The sequence below is a fragment of the Rhododendron vialii genome, chromosome 9a, assembly GCF_030253575.1.
Source record: "Rhododendron vialii isolate Sample 1 chromosome 9a, ASM3025357v1".
In the NCBI taxonomy this organism is placed as follows: Eukaryota; Viridiplantae; Streptophyta; class Magnoliopsida; order Ericales; family Ericaceae; genus Rhododendron; species Rhododendron vialii.
Window position 1 is genome coordinate 38842074 of NC_080565.1, and position 18542 is coordinate 38860615.

At 38.1% G+C, this 18542-nt stretch overlaps 2 protein-coding genes and 1 non-coding gene across 4 annotated transcripts; 1 reads left to right on the forward strand and 2 right to left on the reverse strand.

The window, feature by feature from the left end:
- The first annotated feature begins 412 nt into the window (after positions 1-412).
- LOC131300235 (cytokinin hydroxylase) lies at positions 413-4230 on the forward strand. Its single transcript, XM_058325953.1, has 4 exons — positions 413-722; positions 873-1102; positions 1206-1841; positions 3549-4230. Exons 1-4 carry the CDS (start codon positions 437-439, stop codon positions 3972-3974), a joined length of 1578 nt encoding a protein of 525 aa, XP_058181936.1. The 5' UTR covers positions 413-436; the 3' UTR covers positions 3975-4230.
- Positions 4231-4433: 203 nt separating this feature from the next.
- Positions 4434-14090, reverse strand: LOC131300236 (pectin acetylesterase 9). 2 transcript variants are annotated; one of them, XM_058325954.1, is made up of 13 exons: positions 13337-14090; positions 13145-13227; positions 11006-11135; positions 9055-9134; positions 8080-8166; positions 6383-6507; positions 6245-6305; positions 5867-5923; positions 5696-5773; positions 5502-5607; positions 5151-5299; positions 4740-4858; positions 4434-4639 (listed from the first exon to the last, which is right to left on the reverse strand). In XM_058325954.1, exons 1-12 carry the CDS (start codon positions 13461-13463, stop codon positions 4754-4756), a joined length of 1188 nt encoding a protein of 395 aa, XP_058181937.1. In that variant the 5' UTR covers positions 13464-14090; the 3' UTR covers positions 4434-4639; positions 4740-4753. The 2 variants fall into 2 exon arrangements, with proteins under 2 accessions (XP_058181937.1, XP_058181938.1); XM_058325955.1 differs by lacking the exon at positions 4434-4639 and having other exon boundaries at positions 5465-5607; positions 13337-14085.
- A 1374-nt stretch (positions 14091-15464) lies between these two features.
- Positions 15465-15536, reverse strand: TRNAC-GCA (transfer RNA cysteine (anticodon GCA)). Its single transcript has one exon. It is a non-coding gene; the product is annotated as a tRNA-Cys (tRNA).
- Positions 15537-18542: the final 3006 nt, after the last annotated feature.

Here is an 18542-nt window from a genome sequence, read left to right on the forward strand (position 1 = left end):
ATTAAAAAATCAGAATTAATTGATCTTTGACCACCTTTGACTTTCATATTTGATGTTTGACCGTTTGACCATATATATATATATATATGGGTGTTGTAATACTTAACTACAAATATTTGGTCGGAAAACACTAGTGAAGAATTCTTCCAATGTTGTGTGTACTGGTTCGAGCCCCACAAACTGGAATTAATACACAGATTGACAAATCTAACTTGAAAAAAAAAAAACCCTTTGTTAAACACCATCAAAAAGTGTTCATATATAATATATATTAAATGAAGGGCTACTTCTTTGGTCAAACCTTTGACATTAATTAATCGGGTTCCCATGTTCTCGGTCTCTATAAATACGGATACCCATGCAGATCACTTCTCCCAAATACTATCAATCACCCATACTTCTAAATAGAGAGAGAGAGAGAGAGAGAGAGAGAGAGATGGGATTCCTTTACTTGGTTCAAGCTCTTGGCATAGCCACAATCTTGTTTCTTCTCTTCGTATTGTGGAGGGTATTGTATTCATGTTGGATTTTGCCTAATCAGGCATATAACAAGCTTAGGAGAAATGGGTTTGGTGGTCCAACCCCAAATTTTCCCCTGGGAAATATTGGAGATATGATGACTAAGAAAAAAACCACAAATACTTCATCACCATCTTCAGAAATCTCCCATGATATCCATCCTACCGTGTTTCCCTTCTTTGCTAATTGGCAGAAATCTCATGGTGAGTCTTCCATTCTAGTATTTTCTTTTTTATGTTGATTTTGATGGTTTTTGGTTGTCACTTTTGATAAGCACTTCAGCATTACTTTCATAATTAGTGTCTACGAATCAGAAAAATGGATGATAGTTTGGCTGTTTCTGTTACGTGCAGGGAAGGTGTTTATATACTGGTTAGGCACGGAGCCGTTTCTGTATATTGCGGACCCTGAGTTCCTGAAGAAGATGTCTGCAGGTGTGATGGGAAAGAGCTGGGGAAAGCCCACTGTGTTTAAGAATGATAGAGAGCCTATGTTTGGTAATGGTTTGGTTATGGTTGAAGGAGAAGAATGGGTTCGCCATAGGCATGTTATCACTCCTGCATTCACTCCTGCCAATTTGAAGGTCTCTCTCTCTCTCTCTCTCTCTCTCTCTCTCTCTCTCTCTCTCTCTCTCTCTCTCTCTCTCTCTCTCTGAAATCACTAAATAGCAATTTCTTGACCAACAGGCTATGTCAAGCTTAATGGTGGAATCCACAACAAACATGCTTGACCGCTGGACCACCCTCATCACCTCCGGCGCACCGGAAATCGACGCAGAGAGAGAAATCACGAGCACCGCCGGCGAAATCATCGCGAAATCGAGCTTCGGTATTGGCTACGAAAACGGGCGAAAAGTGTTCGACAAACTCAGAGCAATGCAACTCATGCTCTTCAACTCCAACAGATTCGTGGGGGTCCCATTCAGCAAGTTCATGTCCCCCAAACAAACCCTAGCCGCCAGAAAACTCGGGAGGGAAATCGATTCCCTTCTGACCGAAATCATAACCGCCCGGAGGAAATCGAATTCCCTCCAAGCCGACGACGGGAGGGGGAATGGTTTCCCTCAGAGCGATTTGCTGGGGATTCTGTTGTCGGAAAACCGGGTGGACGGGCGGCGGGGCACGGCGTTGACGACCCGGGAGTTGGAGGACGAGTGCAAGACATTCTTCTTCGCCGGGCACGAAACGACGGCGTTGGCGCTGACGTGGACGATGCTGCTTTTGGCTGAGCACAGGGAGTGGCAAGATCAACTTAGGGAAGAGATCAAAGACGTGGTTGGAAATAGAGAGATTGATGCCACCATGCTTGCTGGTCTAAAGAAGGTAACATTTTGTCTCTTTTTATTACAATTCCATGCAAGTTATGTGACTAACTAATATGTGTAGTACAATAAATATCTTCTACTATGTTACTAACATTAGTACAATTATTCATATTTTTGTGACGATATCGCGGTTCCTAAGAATTAGAGTGACTAGTCATATTTGAATCATAAGGCATGCGTAGATGCGGTTATAAGGCACGTATTTGCCAAAACAAAAAGAAACATAAAGCACGCGGTGATTATCCCATACACAACTCATTTCTGCATAGTTTGAATTTAAGAAGCTGTAGGTTTATGAAAACTACTACGGTTTGGAGTCTTTATGATCACGCCTTAGGGAGGTAGCCCGTCACCCCTTTCTATACTCTTTTAGCTTAACCAAAAAAAAAAAAAAACACATTACCTAAGTGTCTAATATTTAAAACTAGTCATGGTGGCACTAACGATTTAGAATATGCATGTCCTCGAATCTCAAGACACCATTCCTAATTCAATTGTATTCAGAATCGTTCAGTGCATCGAATCCAGGTCCATCGGAAGGTTTCGGCCACAACTGCGCGCGTCTGAAATAGTGTTATAAAATTGTATACTCAATATTACTCTTTTGACTGACAGTTTAAAATTCTAAATCTTATAAGAGTAATAGTTTCCAAAAAAAAAAAAAGTATATAAATTGCTTTATTGTATACAAAATAATTAAATTAAAATTTTGCTTTTATGACATTACACAACCAAAATGCAAGATAATACCAAGATTCTCATGCTCCATGCAAAGTCAAAGTTGCTTATTTTATTGATGAGTAGTCTCTTTCTAGGTCATTATTTTTTCCCTTGCAAAGTGAGACCAGATCCTCATTTTCCTTGACTATGACCTATGAGATTTGAAGCTTTGAAAAGAAAAGAAAAGAATGAATGGTCAAGACATGGAGAGAGGTCCATTCCACGTACGCGTTGGAAGTGCAAGTGCATGCATAGCTGGCAGAAAGAGAATGTCAGGGGATAATGGGACCCGCTTAACGTTCTTTTGATCCGTCAAATCCCTCATCGTAATCATTGACCAAACCGTCAACACGTGGCGGAACCCGACCCAACCCAATCCAATTACTCCGCCCAAAATCGAAGGACCACAAACAGTGCTAGTGTATAATGCAAGGATCCGAACCGTCCATTTTTACAAATTAATGATCTAACTTCGAAAAAGATCCTACAAATAAGATTAGTATCATATATAAATTAATTTCAAAAAATGTGAATAACCGAACAATAAAATGCATATAGAACGGTGAATATTTAATTTGAAACGATGTATAAATGAAGTGCGTGCTTTTATTGTGGATGGGGTCACGCATCATCACGCATGGATAGCAAGAGATTCTTGTAGTAAATGGTAATACGAAGATTAAGAAAATCTCTACTTTGTGAATTGATTTCCACGTTTTTAACTCTCATTTTACCGAAAAGGAAAGTGGCCCTACTATCTGGTCTAAATTCTAAAGCAAAGTGTGTGAATCGTGTGCGTCATTATCTACCACATCCCGTGGTAGTAGGAGATTCCATTATTTTGATTTGAAGAAAATCGATGTTCCGTTGAATTTAGTTATTCATCAATTCACATAAGTAGCATTACATCGGTCCTCCAATTACTTATTTTTCTTGATCTTCCTATCTAAGTTGTCTCTAAAGCAATTCACATTCTTTTCCGCAGATGGGATGGGTTATGAATGAAGTTCTAAGACTATATTCACCGGCACCAAACGTACAAAGACAAGCGCGAGAAGACATCAAAGTGGACGACGTTATTATACCTAACGGAACCAACATGTGGATCGATGTTGTAGCAATGCACCACGACCAGACCCTTTGGGGGGACGACGTGAATGAGTTCAAACCGGAGAGGTTCAGGGACGACTTGCACGGCGGGTGCAAGCACAAGATGGGGTTTTTGCCATTTGGGTTTGGAGGGAGAATGTGTGTGGGTAGAAACCTGAGCATGATGGAGTACAAGATAGTGTTAACCCTGATTCTCAGTAGGTTTTCCTTCTCTCTCTCCCCAGGCTACTGCCATTCTCCCTCCATCGTGCTCTCCCTTAGACCTACACAGGGGCTGCCTCTAGTACTTCAACCTCTTTAGTTTTAGTTTTTCCTTTGTCTTCCATCATGTATCTCAAGAAACAATTAGTTAGCTATTTTTAGTTTAGCTGCTCCTCCATTGTAGAGCAGAAAACAATAATACTTTTACAAGAATGTTAGCAAAGTTAAGCGAATCGTCCACATACAGCTTAACGATTTGTTGTATCAATGATAGTTAATTCTTACATGTCGATATTGTCCACATACAGCTTGAGGATTTATGGTATCAGTGATAGTTAAATTCTTACATGTCGATATCAGAAGAGCCTTTCTCTTGAGGAATAGTCCAAACATCCAAATGATCCACAAAATTAAACGAGTTTCAACTCCTTAAAGTTTCTATAGTTCAATTAGCCCCTGGACATTTCCAATAAACCCCTGTCCACACTAAGTGGGCTCTTTTAGTTCAGGTACAATTACGAGCTTTGTACAAATTCCTCGTAGAAACAGACAAAAAATATAAGTAAAATCGGCAAATTATATACTAATATTGGCTGATGAGGTTGATAGAAAGTGTACAAAGCGTCTGAAACTTTACACGAGCTATGTGCTAAGACAATTATCAATACTGGCCAGCAAATACTTTGTATCAGCTTCGTTCTTCAAAGATTTTTGGAAAAAGTACTTTTCAATATTCTCTAGCTTAGCATTTATCTTTAATTTGACCTGCAAGAGATACAGTGCAATAGATTGAAAAATTCCATGAAATCCAACCGATACGTATGAAAATCATTACCAGCTTTAATTGTTAACTAGAAGGCGATACCTGAAGCTTTGGTCTCAGCCTATCAAGTTATGGCAGGTAGAGTCACAAGGATATGCAAAGTCAATTTCCTTTGTCACCCTTCTCCCAAAGTACCAATCACCAACTGCTTCTGAAATGGTCTGTCAGAAATTATCAGGGTATTTTGGTCACAATGAAAACTCCATTAAAATAAGCCTCAATATCATATGTGAAATAGATCAACTGAAGGGTTCTGGTCCTTAAATTTCTGCAGGGACTAATCGCATCTCTAATGCGGACAAATCAGTTCAACAGTTCCGCTCTGATTTTGGATATTAACTTTGGATCTGAATTCGATTGCCCTTTTTTATTTACTTGTCTTTCGAGTTTTGCTTAATTGGGTGAATATCTACAGCACAAACGTGCCTAATAGGACACGGTTGGTATATCTACCTTATTGTGAACTCTGGGGGAGTTGGCTGCTAACCATGTATCTTGTGACTCACTTTGGCAATGAGCGAAACATGAGTTTATGAACATCCCGCCTCTCCTCGAGTGTATGTAGAATAACCTCAAAGCTGAGAGCATATCTTTTCTGAACTCTGAACAATAGAAATGCCAGTTAGCAAATCTATCTTGGATATAGGAAACGTATGAGCATGTGGAAAATTAAATAGACATGCTCATTATAAGTTGAATATAATCAAGCAGCTTCAGAACGAACTTTATCCGAAGGAAGAATATAATCAAGCAGCTTCAGAACGAACTTTATCCGAAGGAAGAATGAGAAATGACCCAAACAACCTTGCAAGATATTTATCTGGATAGTGGTACATGCTGCTGGATTAAGCTTGCAGCGGTTCCAGTGTCCGTGTATATCAGCAGAAGTGGGAACCAATATGTTGTGGAACTGTTCACAGTGAAGTTTGACTGTTTTAGTCGCCAATTCATCACAAACACTAAAAAGAGCAAGTCATGGGACTTCAATTTTTTCTTACTTGGAACACATCATAGGCAGAGTTTAAGATGAAAAATGGTGTTCTAATGAATGGCAACGCATACTGCGGGAAGAAACACTGCAGAAAAAAGTTGGATACTTGTCAGAACCATGCCATACAAAGCCAGGTTTTCAGCGAACTACAAAAAAACATTGCTTTTAGAAATCATACTTGATTTGGATTGTAAAGAGAACTCGTGCAGTTTTTGTCCAGATTCTGTTCCACCCCCTGTCAAGTAACTCTCACACGTGAATAGAACGCCTATGATACATAAATGTCAAATGCAGCAGAAATATGATCATCAATGGTTCGGAGCTTCTACAACCATGTTAGGTGAATTCTCGCAATTCATTTTCAAAATCCACGCAAATCCCATAAAAGAAAGAATAATTACTACAAAAAGAATCGTTAAAGCTCCTCTAATAAACAAAACATTTTGGAATCTTTAATATTCAACAAGAAGTATCGTTATCCAGGTTATCTGAGCATGTAACTATCAGCTGGGCAAGAATTATTCCAGTACTTCTTTGATTATATAAAACAATGTACCTGTAAAGAAACAAGGTCTTCATAGAAGGATCTAAAAGTGTGTTTCAAACTAATGTCTCTTCTGCAAGGAAAGGGCAAAAACTAGATTTCAATGGGGCTGCAAAATACAACTTAGATTTGTATGGAAGAAGAGCTTACTCGTCCAAAAAAAATCCAGCATCACTTAAGCATTTGACACTAGTATTCCTTGGTAGATAACCGCTGAAGTTGTCACAGTGCAAAAAAGATGCCAGCCCTCCAGCAGAACACCCTGAAAGCAATGCCTACAAGGTAAAAAATAGAACAATTTGAATTGCAGATTAGCAATCTGCTCTAGTTTGAAGTACAATTCCACCTCTTGTTAACTTTCTAATTTTGACCGCTTTTCACCCGAATTTCGGTATGATCATGTTATTATCAATATAGTATTAGAGTGCAGATCGAGATCATCCATCTTAGAAACAACCAAATATGACTTATAAGCCCAATCTATCAAAGCATTCTTAATTTCTTACAGTATGTCTCACGACTCGCAAGTTATTTTTTTGGATAAAATGAGAGGTGTTAGCCCAAAGGTTTATATAGAATACCTTATTGATTTTGATGATAACAAACACATGTTCAATTAACTTTATTTTGATTAATTGACAAAGCACTTAATTATTGGCCTGGTTCTTATCACTATATTTATCCTGGAGTGTTTTCTTAATAGGTCCACTAATATTCAAGGTTGCTTTGGTGAAATATCTAATGGCTAAGCTATGTACTTGTTACACAGGAGTATTTTCCCAGACATATTCGGCTGTTCCTCTAAAATCCATGCCGTGGATTAATTCAAGCTCTTGAAGAAAAGGCAACAAAGAAACCTATCTCCAATAGTCAAGAGTAAAAGAAGAAAAGAAAAGATTAAGGACAAATCTTTCCTTTATGTTCCAAACGGCTATAATTAAATATGGGAACATGCATCTTGCTTTGAAGCAAACAAGAATGGAAAGAATCATTAAGCCAAGATTTTGGAGCTGATTGTCTCTAACAGCTAGAAGGAAAATTCAACGTTCAATTGATCCTTCACGGTTAAAAAGAGAAGTCGACAGAGGAAGCAATGAACAGAAGTTTTGAAGAAAATACTTCTGAGCTATCACTTGCAAATCAGTCAATCAACTCAACTCTTCATCTTGATATCTATACACTTCTATGTGAGAGAGTTCTTATTTTGATCTTTATTGTAAAAAGGGATTGTACACCCTTATTCATACTCTTGAGAGAGATTATCTTTTTGTGAGTGGTTTTGGAGAGAAAATCACTTGAAGTTAGGTGTTACTAGCACCAGAGTCAAAACTAGTTAGGTTAGGTGTGACTAACACCGGAGTAAAAAATAGTTGGAGCGATTGGGGATAAATTACTCGTTGTAAAGGTTGTCTAGCACCCGCGAAGCTAGAAGGATTGTAACTATTGGAGATAGTGCAGCAAATCCCGAGTTGGACACTTGGGGAGTGGATTAGGCCGTGAAGTTGCGGACCAAACCACTATAAATCATTGCGTTCAATTCTCTCTTCCCTACTCTCTTTACTTTGCGTTTTGCATATCAATATTGCATGAGTAGAATAGTATATCATTGAAATTGGAATTGTAGTCGAATAGATTGCAATTAGTTTTTTAAAATTTCACGTTATATTTGAGATACCCAATTCACCCCCCTGACCAACAAGAGGGTTCATTAAAGAAGAAGGTCATATCATACAAGGCTACAAGAAAGGCTTCCTTCCATTTCTACAAAATACAAATATGGTTCTTCTTTTAAGTCCTGTTTATTTGAGTATTTCTATTCAGAAATCTGGAATCTGGGATTGAAATACCTTTTTTGCATTCCCCAAGCCCTTGGGGAGAAGATCATGAATGATTGCCTTCCAGATCCTTTGCCCTCTGAAGTAAAGCAATGATGTCTGTTTTACATATGCACAATAAAGATGCTCAGCTAATAAAAAGCACAGAAGTTAACGATTTAATTGCATCACCCCTCCGTGGTGATGATGTCATTGAATTTTGGTCTTCCCCTAGGAAATGTTCTTCACCAACTAAGTCAAACTGAGCATCACAACAATGAAGGGAAAGTAAAAAAAAAAACTTTTCAGTTACGGATTAGCAAAACTTTGCGGAGACTTTTGAGTTTGGTGAAGGTGATAAGATTTTTTGTTTTTTGAATAAACCAATGTACTGCCATTTCACAGTGGATTAGTTAATTGCCACATTTTTCTCTGATGAAAAAACAAAAGCTGCTGTAGTCATAAGGAAATGCTAGCATTCTTTTCTGAATCTTCTGCATATTTGCAAGTTACCTAGCCTTATCCATCCAGAATCCAAGCAAATCAACCAGCAATATGAAATGAGCATTAGGCTGAGAGATAGCATGCCATTGTCTAGAGGTATCCACCCACCAACTGTAACATATTGAGTTTTTTTTTGTATCATCTAGCACTCTAGCTATTTTCCATCACGCAATGGTATTATTTTACTGGTCATAAGCATTCACATAAACAAAAACTATAGGATATTTTTTGTGTGTACAAGCAAGAAATCTAAAGTATCTGTATAACCCTTCTCTTCTGATTACGCCAAGAATGAAATGAGGAAATTGGAAAAGGTAAGCCAACCTTTCAACACCAATCTACTAATGGAACAAATAAAAAAGAGTAAAGTCAAGCAAGGGGGGGAAATGGTATGTAATGATTCAATTTTGGACCAACTGCTCCAACTATCTTGAATCAAGAGCAATGGTGATAATGCATGTAATCATAATGCAACAACTGAAGAAAAATGTTTTAGAGTTGTACCCCATTGTCGAACTTAGCATCTCCAGCAAAAGATGCTCCATCACAATATCTGAGTTTCACCCGGTTCCAATTGTAAAAATCTGCTCAATTGAAATCATATGAAGTAAGTTAGGCATAAACAAAATAAATAAAAATTCCTTAGCCCAAAAAAGATGTTGACATTCTGTTTTTCTTATTCTTTCCGATTGTATACACAAACCATGGTAATTGCAATGTAACTTATAAATGCTTTCCGAGTGGAACGAGAACCTCAGGCTTGTGAAAAGGGTGGAAATATTAAACTATGATTCTACAAGTGGCCAAACTAAAGCCACCGCATTATAGTATTTTGTAAACCACACCAAAGATATGCGCAAGGGGAATGCCAAACACCTACAATTACTCTCGTCACACCATTACTTCGATCAATTAAAGCACCAAAACATACTGGATAGGACCCACCATATGAATTACTAAAAACATTTGAGTTGGGGGCGTTTGGCAAGTGCTTTTAATGACCACAAAACATAACATTCATTTTCTTCTGGTTAGGATAAGAAGTTCCTAACGACAACTGATATGCTTAAGGTGGGGGTGGGGGAAACAGTAAGAACTAGGCCTCGTTTGAAAAAAGTATTAGAGGGGTGAGATTCGTAAGGAGGTGCGATAAGGATTGGAATTGGTAATGAGAAGAAATTGGTAAGGAAATGAGATTGGTTATGAGTATGTTTGTTTAAGATGAGATTAGATGATGGGATTACTAATATCATGTTTGTTTCACATGGGATAGGATTGGATTGATAGTATATATTTCCGTTTTTGCCCTTCACATGGGATAGAATTGGTAAAGAGATGGGATTGGTGAAAACTATTTTCGTATTTGTGCATTAGCAAGAAGGGGATTGGATTATTAATACCAAATCCCCCAAGGTATTGGTAATACCCCTAATGAGGACATTCATATGTCCATGGGACTAATAGGCCACACTTTCATTGTGAAAACAAACAAAGGATTAGTAATCCCTTGAAATTATCAGTCCAATCCAAAGGCCGAAAGAGATTAACAAACAGGGAAGGAACTTATGAACAGCCAATGATCGGACCTATGACTCCAGTTGGCCCGTTATTCGTTTGTACCGAAAAGAACATATATACGAGGGTGATTTTGTCGTTTCACAAGAGTCTCATGACGAAAATAATATCTTAGCAAAGATGTGATCAAAGTTGGAAGGGACGGTTGGAAGAAGAAACAAAAGCAATAGCTGTCGTGTTGTTGGTCGATCAAGAAAACATACAAAGTGACGAACATGGACTAGCCATACAAAATACAGCTATTTCACCAAATTTGCAGATTTGGCCCATGTGGGTTTGACACTATGCGCAATAGTCAATTTAATGACATTTTGTGGACCCACATAGCTCTCAAGTTCTCCAACCCCCTGTAGGATATCCGGGTATCCCTATTTGACACCAACAAAATGTGAGATAATATGATCCGTGTAATCACAACATTACACAGATCCGCATCACAAATCATATGAGTTTCATATAACAAATCACAATATGATCCGTCTCAAGTTCTTGAATTAACATACCTGGCTACTTCACACAATGCAGCGCATGAACATGAGCGAAAATAGGGGAGGGTAAAAATGTATTTCGAAAACGTTTCCCATTTGTTAACAATAAAAAAATATCTATAACAAAACTACTCCACTAAAATTCATGATAGTGAGAATTAAGAGCGGGAACAAGAATTGAGAAATGGGAATGGGGAGTCCTAGTGAGAGATCATGTGACCTAGATACAATCCGTTGCTGCCAGATGTCTTCGGATTTAAGGATCGGCTAATTTTTTGGTCATCGCATTGCTCTTACTATAAGAAGAAGGTGAAACTTTTAAGTACGAAGAATTACGATTATGATCGGAAGTAACAATATGGGAGTCAGAAACTAAGATTTAAAAATAAAACCTGGATTGAGAGAGGCATTGTTGCTTAAAATTCCAGAGAAGACCTCCAACTTGTTCATGTAACGTGTAGATCCGCGGCGGGTTTTGGCTCTGACCAAGCATGATTGTATATCATTGCACCACCCACCACCCTGTTTACATTTTCCCCAACTCAAATTCAGTAATCAATACGAAGACAGAACAGATATAACTGGATAATATATATTTTGGGAACTTATCCGCATTATGTTGATTGATGACGACCTGAGGTGTATCTTTTTTTTTCTTTCTTTTTTTTTATCCGGACCTGAGGTGTCTCTATTGCTCGCTATTGTTATCGTAATAATTGGATAGGAGTTATTTATTAATCCTGGGACTCCTAAATCCTAATCCAAGAGGTGGAGTACAAGACAACTTTCCTTAAACATGCGATATGCTTTTTCTATTTTGCTTTATTATTTATATTATATTATATTAGCACTAAAAAAAAGTTGAACAAAAGCAAAATCCAAAAACTCAAACGGCTGTCAAAAATGTAGTTTCAGAAAGCGACCAAAAACTCTTTATAGAGGAGGCAATTCCTGTTTCGACCAGACCCACACTGGCACACTCCACCGAAACTTTTCCTGCTTTGTGTCTGATCTAGGGAAAATTTATTGTATGCCTTTGGGGCACTCTGACGGTGCCCAAGTGGCCCAGGGCATTGAATAATTACTCCTGATTTAGTGTATGTATCAGCAAAACATGTAAACGTATTCTGAGCCGGCCGGTGTCTCCGGTGTGTCCTATCACGTAACACAACTCCAGTTACAACTATGTTTAAAGCAGTGCCGGCTTATGAGGAAGGCGAGGAAAGCACGGGCTTTGGACTACCGAAAAAGAAAAAAAATGAGAGCCCCCAAAATTGTAGGACTCCTATATATATATATGTGTGTGTGTGTGTGTGTGTGTGGCCCAAAAAACTTTTTGCACTAAGTCTCCTTTATACAAAATAGACTCAATTGAAATTTAGGAATCATAAAATAGGCCTAACGGTGGAATTACTAATTACTATTGAAATACTGATTATCAACTCTCATGACTCATTACGGCATTACACTGAGAAACAATAGAGTCAATCCAAAAAAAAAAAAACGCTTGACGTCTGACGACTCAAAGGGAAATGACACAATGTCCGACGACCGTGGACGGAAATAGCATACCTTGAGGGGGATTGGATCCGGTCAATTTAGCTTCGAACCAGTTTGGTCCATTTAATGCATCTGAGCCGTCCAAAAGTGTTTTGGATGACTCATTTAAATGGGTGTTTTTGAGTCGTCAGATGCACTAAATGGACCAAACTGGTCCGAGGCAAATTGAGGGGATCTGATCCCACCTTGAGGCCCCTCTTTTTCCATCTCCAACTCTCCACCTCTATCGAGTAAGTTTTTTTTATTAAATGGATTGGCTATATATATATATATTATTTATTGAGAAGGAATTGGTGAAACAGTTTGACTATGGAGATGTAATAAGTACGTTTGCAGCAAAAAATGCAAGAAGACTAATTTTAAAATGATGGATTTTGCGATATTGTAAGAGTGGCTAAATTTTGAAGCAAAGTTGGATGATTCGTAAACACTCTTCCCGATATCGGATTGAGGTGATTTTTATCAGGGACCTTAAACGACATATTTTGAACAAAATGAGCGGCTCCGATCATCTTTGCAGGACCCGAGGCGGGCGCAAAGGGGATTTGTACGCAGCTGCTGTACCAGTAGCATTTTTGATATTGTAATGGTCACATATTTTGGGATAACTGTATGCATACATTTTGTAAAGGTAAATGTTTTGTAATGTTTTTTTTTTTTTATGAAACTCTTTGTAAACCAATTTTTATATGAAAAATATAAGGAGACCTCATTTAAGAGACTCACTTTTGACCTTCAAAACTTATGAGCCAACCCTAGTTTAAAGCCCTTTAATACATGGAAGTTCACATATATTTAACGATTCCGGATATAGATCGTGGTGTGTCCGGAGGGTGTGTTCCTAGACCATTATACCAAGCCGTTCATTACCTTTATGCATTTCTGACGTGGCATTCAGTGATTGGATGAGTAGGAAACGCGTAGTAGCGCACTGTCCTGTCTTATCTAAACCGCATAAGTCCAATTATTACCTCGAACTGTAGAAGCCAGTTGCGTGCTCCGGCGCCGAATCCTCTGTGGAGATGATAAGCCGGCAAACTTCCATCCAAGCAATCTGCGAATTTGTTATTCAAAACATTATTGAGATTTCCAAATTTCCAAATTCACAAAATAAAATGGAAAACAAAGTAAATTATATGTATCTCCATATATTGAAGGCTTACATGCTCCGAGGGCCGAAGCGTTTCGAACCAGATTCATGTTCACAAGGAGCCGCTCCTCCGAGAAAATGCACCGCGGCGCGCACGTTAGCAATATCATGCTAAAAGAAACTATCTTGTGCACTTTCATTTCCAGGAGGATTTTGAAAATCTCAAAAAAAAAATCGAATCAAAACAGAGATTCTGTTTCAAATCTCCATCATGACAGAGACTTATGGCCTACTTGACTTGTATGCGTAAAAAATGAATGAAATCGAATAGACTGGACAAAGGCGAAAGTCCGATGAATGTGTTCGCAAATGAATGAATGAATAGTTCAATTCTTTTTGCGGAGATTTTTCGTTTACGAAGAGATGCTGTGTATTTGCAAAAGAATACCGATATTGTGAAGATTTCAAAACCAGGTGCTTAGATAGATGCGGAAGAGACTGCTTGAGAGAGAGAGAGAGAGAGAGAGAGAGAGAGAGAGAGAGATGGGCAGAGTGGTTGGCACTTGGCACCAGTTAGCAGCTGCGGCGAGCCCCTTGAGTTTTGAGGATGATTTTGGGGGGGAAGGAGCTTATTATAGTTACATAATCGCGGGCTAGTGCGAGCGAGCGAAAGTGCACGCGCAGAAGTTTCTCCCAAAAACGTTTCAATCGGCTACAACTTGCGAGAATGAGAATTGAAAACACGAGCACAAATAAAAAAATTACGAACAAGAGCTAAAAGTACTGCTGAAGAAGCAGGGAAAAATAGAGAAAGTGTTGTGAAACAAGCAGCAAAACCAACCAACTAATGGACCTAACGGAGAAAATTGGTCTGTGTTTGCGGGGCCCATTACCTAACAGATAGTGAGGACGGCTAGCTGCTGGTGGACCTAAAGATCACGGTGATGTTTGTTACAAGTGGTGGAACTTATCACATAACTTGGGGGCTCATGCGGGGGCGGGAGCGGGCGCGTAAAAGCGTCTTTTAAAAATCTCTAAATTAACTAAAAATTTATGAGTACGAGAATTGAGAGAAGATTGACCGACCCAACTAGGATAAAACCGACAGCCTATAATATGATTTTTATGTGATAATTGTGCGTCCGAGGATATTTTTTAAGTTGTGTGTGCAAACCAATTTACGAGCACAAATAAGATTACCCTGTTCGTTTTGAGATTTTGGATTTATAGGTAATGAGTGTAGAAAAAAATAGAATAATGATTGAAAATATGAGTAATAATTGAAGAGAGATAAAGAGAAAAATAAGAGTAATGATTGGAGGAAAATATGGTAATGATTAGAATCCAAAATCCAAAGGGAAATGATATTAACACTTTAAAAATTGATACAGACACTCAAAGATACAAAGGAAATTGGCTTTGGTGTTACACTGATTTTGGAGTGCCTGCATCAATTTTTGGAGTGCCAATATCATTTTTCAATCCAAAACCCTTAAACGAACAGGGAGTGATTATCACTTACGACTAGTTACGAGGTCTCAGACTCTCTCATATGTGATTCATTATAGGACTCATCACGATTTTGTCTATAATAATTACGGTCAATGTGTTTATCTTCTAAATTATATCAATCTAACGGCACAAAAGCTCAGTCGAATCATATTTGTCCAAAGATAAGTCAACGAGCATAATTTGATTGTATATTTCTCTTGTGAAAGTATGCTTCATTAATTTCACAACCTAGACTCTTGCAAGGATAGTAAAATACATCGAGACCTACAAAATGAACAATCTATCTCTCCTAATAGAAAAACCATGGTACATTTCATTTTGGATCATATGAAGGACCACGTGCGAGGTCATTAGAGGAAAGAATGCCCAAAAAAAAAAAAAAAAAAAAAGAAGAAATAAAAAATTGCCCCCAACTAAAGATTATTTGCACTCTTATATGACAAATAAATAATCTGCAAGCAATCCCATGTTGCTTTTGGTACCTCTTCATGAGTTATTGAAAAGGCATTTCAAAATATTGACCATCTGCTATGGATCATGATTCTATCCACCGCAATTAAGGACTATAATTGACATAACAATTATTTTATGACCTACCCCACTTGGTTACAATTACTACTAGTTTTTAAGACACTCCATAATTACATCTAGGTATTGGTAATTCTTAGAACACAAAAAACCAAATAAAAAGGGCCCAACCGGGTTCGAACCGGTGACCTCTTGATCTGCAGTCAAATGCTCTACCACTGAGCTATGGACCCAATTTGCATCACAGCCCCGGAATAACACAATTATAGTATGTGAGTGTTTGATTTTTATGTGTAGAAAGTGTGAGAGTGTCTTCTCCGCAGAGGAACCCTGCCCCTCGGAAGCATCGAACGATATACAGAGCTCAACGAGCTTCAGGTCACAAATCCCAGCTTGTTTTTTTTGTTTTTTTTTTAAAACGGAAAGTCTAACTGCACAAATTTTGTGCATAAATCACCGTGTGGGATTGGTCCCTAAAATTAGTCAAGGTGGGTGGAAGCTGTCCGAACACCTAGTTATCAAAAGAAAAAAAAGGTTGAGGAAAAATGGAGGAAAAATGAGAAGGGAGAAGCTATTTGGGTTTTGGATTTAAGGGAGCCTAAGAGAACTAGCTTTTCGATTAAAGTAGTTTTCGTGTTAGTTTCTTTATGTATCCATCGTAGGGGTGATACCGATCCGGTTTCTTGCTTGGGAAATATGAGAAATCTATATCAGTTATCGCCTTCTTTGATACTGGCGCAGAAGCCTCCATCCTCAACCCAGCAATCCTCCCCAAGTCGACTGGTTTGGGAGTAATTTTTTGTCGAAACCGGTTATTCGGTTTGAGATTTTTAGAAACCTAAAGCGGTTGAGATAAATCGGTTCGGTTTCGACCGGCTCAACTGGTTTCAGTCCGGTTTATCCGGTTTTCATTTATGGCCATATTTTGGGCCAACACATCAAAAAATTCACAATTCAATGCACAAAATATCAACCAAAAATCTATAATTCAACCATTTTTTTTGGCCCAACAAAAAAAGATTAATTTTGAGCCCAATACATAAAAAAAAATCCTTAAAAACATAATTAAGCGCATAAAAATAATTTATAGATATATATATGATTGATTTTATATAATAAATATATTTAGTAGACCAATATACACCACAAAATATCAACCAAAAACCCATAATTCAACCCCTCCCCTATGTTTTTACATATATATAACCAGTCTGGTTTCGACCGGTTTTAAAATACATAAACTGGATCGAAATTATTTTTCCGGTTTATAATAAAATTTTATAAACCGGAACCGGATCGAAATTATTCGACCGATTTAAAAAATTCGGTCCAGTCCGGTTTTTCCGATTTCGATCGATTTTCCAGTCTCGACTAACAGCGCTAATCCATTGTTTTCTCAGCACTCGAGCGTACTTGGTATAGGTGATCTAATTACGCTTGTGAAGCCGGGTTTTGTATGAGTTGTGCTTTGTTGACCATACAGAGTCATTAGGTATTGTAAACTTTGGATTATAAGCACTTGATATGCCTTGCTGGTGTAACTTGTACTCTATTCTTCCTTTGGTACGTAGTGAAAAATGGTGCGAGAGAGTACAGATTTACGTGTCTTGAGTTTTTTGTTTCGTTTCTCGATTGTTCCTTCACGCATTGTGTGATTGTAATTTTGGCTGATTTATCAATAGGTCTCCCAAGTGCAAGAGAAGGCATGTCTCGTGGCCCATTTTTGTAAGTATTTTGGAATCACTTTCGATAACGAGTGAGTATTCAATGCCTCTGGGTACAATCACGTGGAGTCCCAGATCCTTTCTCCACCGCATATTGCCGTGGGACCTAAGACTCTCACTACTGAAAATAAACACAATTGTGGAGTAATTTTCTGATTAATTTCATTCATCGTAGTTGTACAATATATATAGTACAAACATTAACAAGGAAAGAATACAAGATTACATGGAAATATTTTATAACTACGACATAAAATAAGATTACACAATTAAGGATATTAACCAAATCAAATATTGACCAAATCATATCCTTAATTCTAGCACTCCCCCTCAAGTTGGAGCATGTATATCGCACATGCCTAACTTGTCTAAAGAGTGATTGAAAACACTGCTGGCAACAGCTTTGGTAAGGACATCGGCTAGTTGGTCTGCAGACTTCACAAACGGGAAAGCAATGATTCCGGCTTCAAGTTTTTCTTTAATGAAGTGTCTATCAATTTCCACATGCTTCGTCCAATCGTGTTGGACTGGATTATGAGCAATCTCTATAGCAGAAGTGTTATCACAATACAGCTTCATTGTCTCCTGAGAGTGAATACTCAAATCCTTAAGCAAGTTCCTCAACCATAGTAACTCACATACTCCAAAAGCCATGCCTCTATATTCAGCTTCTGCACTTGACCTTGCTACCACCGGTTGTTTTTTACTTCTCCAAGTCACAAGGTTGCCCCCTACAAAAGTAAAGTATCCTGATGTAGATTTTCTGTCGTTAGATGAACCAGCCCAATCTGCATCAGTGTAGCCTTCTACCTTCAAGTGATTATTCTTGCTGAACAATAACCCTTTACCCGGAGCAGACTTTAAATATCGCAATATGCGTTCCACAGCATCCATGTGAGGTTTACGAGGATCATGCATAAACTGGCTTACTACGCATACTGAATAAGCAATATCTGGCCTAGTATGGGACAAGTAAATTAATTTTTCCACAAGTCTCTGGTACCTTGCTTTATCAGTAGAAGTTGCATGTAAACAATTAAACAACTTGTGATTTTGTTCAATAGGGGTATTTGCATGCTTACATTCAAGCATACCTGTTTCAGTTAACAAATCAAGAATGTATTTTCGTTAAGACAAGAAAATACCATTCTTTGAGCGGGCTACCTCGATTCCGAGAAAGTATTTTAAATCTCCAAGTTGTTTCATTTCAAACTCTAAGGCCAAGTGTCGTTGTAAGCTCTCAATTTCTTCTTGATCATCTCCTGTCACCACCATGTCATCAACATATATAATCAAAGCAGTAATCTTACCCATTCGATGCTTTAAAAACAACGTATGGTCTGAGTTGCTTTGATTATATCCGAAGCTCTTCATAGACTTGGTAAATCTACCGAACCAAGCTCTTGGAGACTGTTTTAACCCATACAACGCCTTTTTAAGTTTGCATACCATTGTAATATCTGAGTATTTTTCCGCACCTGGAGGGGGATCCATATACACTTCCTCTGTAAGATC

Excerpts from the sequence above, each read along its gene's own strand:
- LOC131300236 (XM_058325954.1), bottom strand. The coding sequence starts at position 13,463 with ATGAAAGTGCACAAGATAGTTTCTTTTAGCATGATATTGCTAACGTGC. Across the intron at positions 6,508-8,079 it reads GCTTGGGGAATGCAAAAAAG|GCATTGCTTTCAGGGTGTTC; the intron begins GTATTTCAATCC and ends TTTACCTTGTAG. Across the intron at positions 4,859-5,150 it reads CCCCCAGAGTTCACAATAAG|ACCATTTCAGAAGCAGTTGG; the intron begins GTAGATATACCA and ends AATTTCTGACAG.
- LOC131300235 (XM_058325953.1), top strand. The coding sequence starts at position 437 with ATGGGATTCCTTTACTTGGTTCAAGCTCTTGGCATAGCCACAATCTTG. Across the intron at positions 1,103-1,205 it reads TCACTCCTGCCAATTTGAAG|GCTATGTCAAGCTTAATGGT; the intron begins GTCTCTCTCTCT and ends CTTGACCAACAG. Across the intron at positions 1,842-3,548 it reads TGCTTGCTGGTCTAAAGAAG|ATGGGATGGGTTATGAATGA; the intron begins GTAACATTTTGT and ends TCTTTTCCGCAG.